This window comes from Saccopteryx bilineata, chromosome 7 (genome assembly GCF_036850765.1).
Source record: "Saccopteryx bilineata isolate mSacBil1 chromosome 7, mSacBil1_pri_phased_curated, whole genome shotgun sequence".
NCBI lineage: Eukaryota > Metazoa > Chordata > Mammalia > Chiroptera > Emballonuridae > Saccopteryx > Saccopteryx bilineata.
Genome location: NC_089496.1, coordinates 85,337,508 through 85,344,001, shown reverse-complemented (window position 1 = coordinate 85,344,001; position 6,494 = coordinate 85,337,508). Strand labels below are relative to the sequence as shown.

General features: G+C 54.8%; 1 protein-coding gene across 9 annotated transcripts in view; it reads right to left on the bottom strand.

Moving 5' to 3' along the window:
- The window catches only part of ZFYVE27 (zinc finger FYVE-type containing 27), a 31,113-nt gene continuing 24,619 nt past the window's right edge, over window positions 1-6,494 (bottom strand). For all 9 annotated transcript variants that reach the window (XM_066238714.1, XM_066238706.1, XM_066238707.1 and 6 more), the window contains 3 exons: window positions 2,835-2,881; window positions 2,570-2,651; window positions 1-1,641 (listed from right to left, as the gene is read on the bottom strand). In XM_066238714.1, coding sequence (XP_066094811.1) covers window positions 1,577-1,641; window positions 2,570-2,651; window positions 2,835-2,881 — 194 coding nt within the window. In that variant the 3' untranslated portion in view covers window positions 1-1,576. The remainder of the gene's footprint in view (window positions 1,642-2,569; window positions 2,652-2,834; window positions 2,882-6,494) is intronic.

Sequence of the window (6,494 nt, the reverse complement as noted above, 5' to 3'; positions counted from 1 at the left end):
GAAACTTGAGGCCTTTTTATTGATAATTCTCCATATACACAGAAGTCCTTTAGTTCCTCTCCAGTGTAAAGAAAGCACAGGGTACTTAAGTCTTATCTCTGAACAGAACCAGGGGCCTGAGGAAGGGGGTACACGAGGCCTGCCGGTTCCCCAGGGACTCGCACCTCACTGCCCCTTGTCTTCCCAGCCCCAGCCAGACGGGTTGGCCTGGTGAGAAAGTTGGCTTAGGATGGTCCTTGTCTCCCCAGCCTGCCTCCTGGGCCCCTGCTTAGGGTATAGAAACATCTCCACCTCCTGTGGGCCCTGAGTCCCAGGCAGCCCTGGACTCCAGGGAAGCATCTCAGGGCAGAAGTGCCCATCCTCCTCCGCCCACCTGTGCACATGTTCCCAGGTACCATGCAATAAATAAATAAATACTTCAGAAAGGCAGGGCAACTCCAGTGGAAGAAGGGGTGCCTGAGCCTGCTCACGGCTTAGAGACACAGAGCCCCGGAGAGTACAGAAGTGAGTATGAAATTGTTGGAGAGAAGATGGGGACCCCAAGTAGCCTCATCCCACAACTGGGACTGTCCTGCTGGAGAACGGCCGTGGAATCTAGGACCAGCTCAGCAAGGTCATACACTTCCCAGGCCCCCAAGGGCCAAGGTTTCAGGACCTCTGCTCTGCTCGCCCGGTCTCACACTCTGTGGGATGAGGAGCCGGGGAGAACTATAGCTCTGAGCCAGAGGAGGGTGCCCAAGGCTCTGGCAGGGGCAGCGGAAGCGATCTGAGTGCCTGGCATCCCATCCAACAGGGCTGAGGACACCGGGGCCAGGGCGGCATATGGGCTGGGATTCTGCCAGGCAACGTTCCTGCAGGTTGGGGCTGAGGTCCTCTAGCTGCTGGGCTCCCCACGTTTTACTCCAGTTAATACTATGGACTCTTCCAGGCCCTCTCAGACACGGCCTCCTCTGGGGAACTTAGGAACCTCCACCCTGTTTCTAGAAATAGGTTTGGTCCTGCGAGCCCAGGCCACACCCTCTGGTGGGGAAACAATGCGATCCTGGCGCCTGGAGGGACATTCGAACAACAGAGCTGGGGCCTGGCACTCCCAAGCTCTCTGTACTTTCAGAGGCAGAGGGCTTGACCCAACACCCTGTGAGGAAGAATGTTTTACCAGTTCTTTCTCTCTCTCTCTCTTTTCCAGTTTCTGATCTCCAGTCTCAAGAGTATTCCCAGCCTGGGAAAGACGCCCTGATCCTCAGAGATTCCAACAGGGCACAGCTCTCTGCTGCCCTCTAGCGTATGTTCCCTGTCCAGCCCCGAGTCTACCAATAGCCCAAGACAGATCAAGGCCAACATGCCAGACCCTGCAGGGGCTCCTGTCCCCTCTGGGGTTTGACAGCAGCCATAGCTGGCCATCTGCAGGAGTGGGGAACAGCTCCAGAACCCAGCTGGAGGCAGCAAGGGCAGAAGGGGGAAGCCTACCTAGCACTTGGGCCACAACTACCCAGCACACACCACAGGGGGCAAGGGGCAGGGCGAGTGGGGTCTGCTGGCCCAGGGGCTGTGCCTGCTTGGACCCTGTCTCCTCTTCTCACTTGCTCAAGGTCTGGTTACAGGAGGCACACACAAACACAGTCTCTCTCTGGGCTTCAGGGGCTGAAAAGGAGGAGGAAGAACTTGGTAAGATGCTTGCTCATGCCCTTTAGCTCATGGCCCCAGCCACTAGCATCACCTCCCCAGCCCCCAAATCCAGCCCACCCACTGCCCAGCCCACACCCTCACTGACCCAGCTCCCTAGCCTGACCTCGGGGACTTCTCTTTTCATGGGAACCAGGGACTTTAGGGGTGACCATGTCAACAGCAGGCCTCTCCCAGGTGTTCTATGCATTAGAAATTATTTTGCCACCAACTCAACACCTTTAAAAATGTTTTTAAAATAAAGTACCAGAAGAAAAATTTCAAAACTGTTTTAGCGGTGGTTATCTACGGGTAGTAAGATGACAGGATTATTTTTCTCTTCCTACTTCTTAGTAATCTCCAAAACTTCTAGTGTACGCATATGCTACTTACATGACCAAAAGGAGAAAACCCTTGACTTCTCATTGTAACATATAAGGAACTACACAAACACACTCCCTTTTTAGAGCACGCATATGTATTTATCCTATGTGCACGTTGGCATGCCTCCTCTTGCTTATCTATGGTTTGTTTGTTACAACGAGTATGTACAACTTTTATAGAAGGAAAAGACATTCTTGTCTATTTTGTTAAAAGTGTTCCACGGTAATGAGAAAAATAATGAAATTCAGCACGGTGGCCCCCTCTGGGCAGGCGGCGTGGCGCTGTGGAGCCTGTGGTGTGCTAACTCTGCTCTGTTTTTTAACTGCAGCGAAGCAGTCAGCAGCATTCATTATCATGCTTCATAATTCAGGTATCTTATATACATTCTTCTGCAAGGATCCAAGTTCCCATGACCTCCCCCTGACCCCTCACTCCTATCCCATGAGGCAGCACCTCCGGGGGGGGGGGGGGACAACCACTCCCACAGCCCTGACCCCTGACCCCTGCCGCCTGCACCACTCACCTGTGGCCCCCATGGAAGACTTGGGCACCTTGAAGGAACAGCACCGAGAACAGAAGCTGTTTCCACAGTTACTGCAGCTCCGCTACAGACACGAGCCAAGGTCAGTATCAGATGTACCCGCCAGCCCCAGGCCCCTGCAGCCCCCAGCACCCCTCTCCTGTCCACCCACTGATCCCACCAAGGAACCTGGGACTACTGTGGGAATGGGTAGGTGCCCGGGTGGGGCAGAACTGAGACCCAGTGGGACACCCACAAGGAGACTTACCCTCTTCTTCAGCACTGAGAAGGTGGCTGAGCAGCCCGTACAGCTCCCTGAGAAAGAGGCAGCAGCTCAGCCTTGACCCAGCCTGGGCCTCTCAACTCTCACCTGCTCCTAAGTCTTCTAAATGGGGACCCTCAGGCCACCAGCCCACCCCAGCCCAGCCCAGCCTCCTTTGCTGGGAGCAGTGAGCAAGGGAGCCAAGTCCAGACTCAGAGACAGAAGGAAAGAACCGACGTCTCCAGACGTACAGGGCGCCACTCCCGGAATGCTTCCGGGGCTCCGAGGCCCACTTGCAGGTCCGGCTGAAGCAGAAGAGCGTCCAGAAGCATCTATCTGCCCCTGGAAACCACGCCAAGCTGGTGGGGACCTGACTACAGGCATCCCTCAGAGGAGGCTACTCCAACAACCGGAAGTGAAACCTGCCTGACGCAACCCCTTCCAAAGCGTTCCCTTACAAACACTCCACCCACAGAGAAAGAAGGAAATGCCTTCTAAACCCCAGACCCTGCTTTCTGTCATAAAGATTACAGGAGAGGCTCTCAAAACCAGGCACCTTTCAAGAAGACGTGCAGGGTAAGGGCTGCAGGCGCTGTGAGTGACGGGCCGGAGAGGGTGAGACAGAGCTGGGAGATGACAAGATGACAAAGTTTCAGACAAGGAAGGAGAAGTCGATGGCAGCTTAGAAGACAGCTGGGAGGAGGCAAGGCGGGTCTAAGAAGAGATGAAGGATGGGCTGGGAGGAGACCAATCATTCTATTTCAAGGCAAGCAGGCCTCCTAGACGCTGTGCTTACCTCCCACCGAGGCTCCAGGAAAACGAAAGTTAGAAAGGCAAGCTGCAACAGGGACACAGTCTAATAAAGGGTACATGAAGGTGGACGAAGAGAACCAAAGGGTGGAGGCACACTGAGACCGGAGGAGGGGAGGAAAGGCCACCTGGGCCCTGCAACTTCAACAAGCTCCAGAAGCAAAAGCAAACTGGCCAGAACCCAGAGGGCCCCGGGGGATGCCCCACAGCACTGACTGCGGTGTAGGGCAGGTATCTCTGGGCAGGCAGGGGGACTGAGCAGGGGCCACAGGGGATGCCCCACAGCACTGACTGCGGTGTAGGGCAGGTATCTCTGGGCAGGCAGGGGGACTGAGCAGGGGCCACAGGGGATGCCCCACAGCACTGACTGCGGTGTAGGGCAGGTATCTCTGGGCAGGCAGGGGGACTGAGCAGGGGCCACAGGGGATGCCCCACAGCACTGACTGCGGTGTAGGGCAGGTATCTCTGGGCAGGCAGGGGGACTGAGCAGGGGCCACAGGAGGCACGAGGGTGACCCCAAGAGAGGACCAGAGAGCCCTGTGGGCCCAGAAGGAAGCTGACTTGGGCCCTGGAAAAGCCCGAGGGGGGTAAGGCTACTGGAGGAGAACTTGGGGCCCAAAAGCCTCCTGTGACCTGGCCAGACCAATCATCAGCTTCAGGGAGCACTGTGGTACCTCTGGGGCCACCTGTCTGGCTAGGTACCAGAGCACCAGGCCTCACCTCCACACAAAAGCCCAAAGCTACACTGGCACCTACGTGTGGCCCCTTCCTCTGTCCAGAACCCCCTGCCGCTCTTGTTGAGGGATACCCCTCTGTTCAAGGAGAGGACCCTAACTAGAGCAAGGAGGAACCAAAAGCCAAAGTGCTCAAGGCAAATGTGTTGCCATCAGTCAGGCTGTGGCCCCAGCAGAGGAAAGGAGAGAGGAGAGCACAGCAGGCACTGCTGGCTGGTGGTGCCAAACCAGGGAACAGGCCCCCAACACTGAGAATGTGGGCAGGCAGCCTGCCTCTGCTTCTCCACTGCAAGGGGGGCAGGGCTATGGGACTGAGAAAGGAGCTGTCCAAACACTGACAGTCTGGCCCATGTCTGGGGATTCCTCTATACCGGACAGAGTGCCAGGGCCAAGATCCCAAGTCAGCCATGTGGTCTAGTAAAACAAACATGTACCCAGACACAGGCCTGAGGCCAGGGAGGGTTCTGGGTGCACACAGCAGTTAGGACAGGGATACAAAGGAGGAGAGCACCCCTTTTCCCTTCCAACGTCTACCAACTCTTCCAGCCCTATTCTTAGCAAAGGTCCTGACTCATCAAGTGACGATGCAGTGGGGGCAATCCGGCAGGGAGGAGCCTGATGACATGGGGCTGCCAGGGGCGACAAGGACGGGCCTTCTCCACCAGGGCTCTCCCACTTGGAGGTCACAGAGACGCTCCTGGGAGCCCGTCCTCATTCCTCCCATGCGCCCGCGCTTCAGCCACTGGCAGCCGGGGTGCCATAGCCCCCAAAACACTCCCCTCACCTTGGTCAGTGGATCCAGACCCAGGAGCAGAGTTTGTACACCTGTCCTCACAGCAAAGAGCTTGAATACATCTCAGGAAAGGGACAGTGAGAGGTTGAGGAAAATGGGGAACTAAGAAGGAGTAGGAAGAGAAGCATTTTCTGTCCCTGCAATCTTCACAGGAACCTGAAAGTCCTTTGCCTATCCTGGCAGGGATTATCTGAACCAAAACCAAATACAAAAATGAGACAGGAATAAAACCAGGGGAGTGATGAGCTAGAAAGAACACGGAGCCATATCACATGTCCTGGATTTGAGTGACAGCTTGACCATTAACTGGCTAAAGACTGAGCAAATCACTCTTCTCACCTCAGGTTACACACCTATAATATGGGAACACCATACGGACCTTTACTTAAACCCACAGATATAATTATCATTTGCCAGAGCTAAAGTACTAATTCTCAAGTAGTGTCACTTAGGACTTCTGGAACCTTCTAAGCCCATAAGGACTGCCTGCTCCTGTCACATCTGCAGTCAGGTCTAGGTGCAACAGAGCAGTGAACAGAGTGCTCCAGAGAAGCCAGCAACCGCCACAGATAAAAGAACAGGATCTCAAATGACAGGGGCATTCACATGGTAGAAGCAGCAGCATGTCGAGGACCTCTGATCCTAAAAACACCTGCCCTGATTGCTGCGGGGACAGGAAAGCAGCCCCGGATGCCCTGAGCCAAATTCCTCAAGATAGCCTGACCTGTGGTGGCACAGTGGGTAAAGTGTCAACCTGGAACGCTGAGGTCGCTGGTTGAAAACCCTGGGCTTGCCTGGTCAAGGCACAGATGAGAAGCAACTACAAGTTGATGCTTCCTGCTCCTCCCCCCTAAAATCAAAAAATAAAAACTTTTAAAAAAAAATTCCTCAAGCCTGACCGGGCGGTGGCACAGTGGATAGAGCGTCAGACTGGGATGCCGAGGACCCAGGTTCGAGACCCCAAGGTTGCCAGCTTGAGCGCGGGCTCATCTGGTTTGAGCAAAGCTCACCAGCTTGGACCCAAGGTCGCTGGCTCGAGCAAAGGGTTACTCGGTCTGCTGAAGGCCCACAGTCAAGGCACATATGAGAAAGCAATCAATGAACAACTAAGGTGTCGCAATGCGCAACAAAAAAACTAATGATTGATGCTTCTCATCTCTCCGTTCCTGTCTGTCTGTCCCTGTCTATCCCTCTCTCTGACTCTCTTTCTGTCTCTGTAAAAAAAAAAAAAAAAATTCCTCAAGATAAGCCCCAGGGGCTCCTCCCAGGTCACATACCCTAGAAGTCACTCCCACCCAACACAGAGTACAGCCACCCATCCTCCTGACA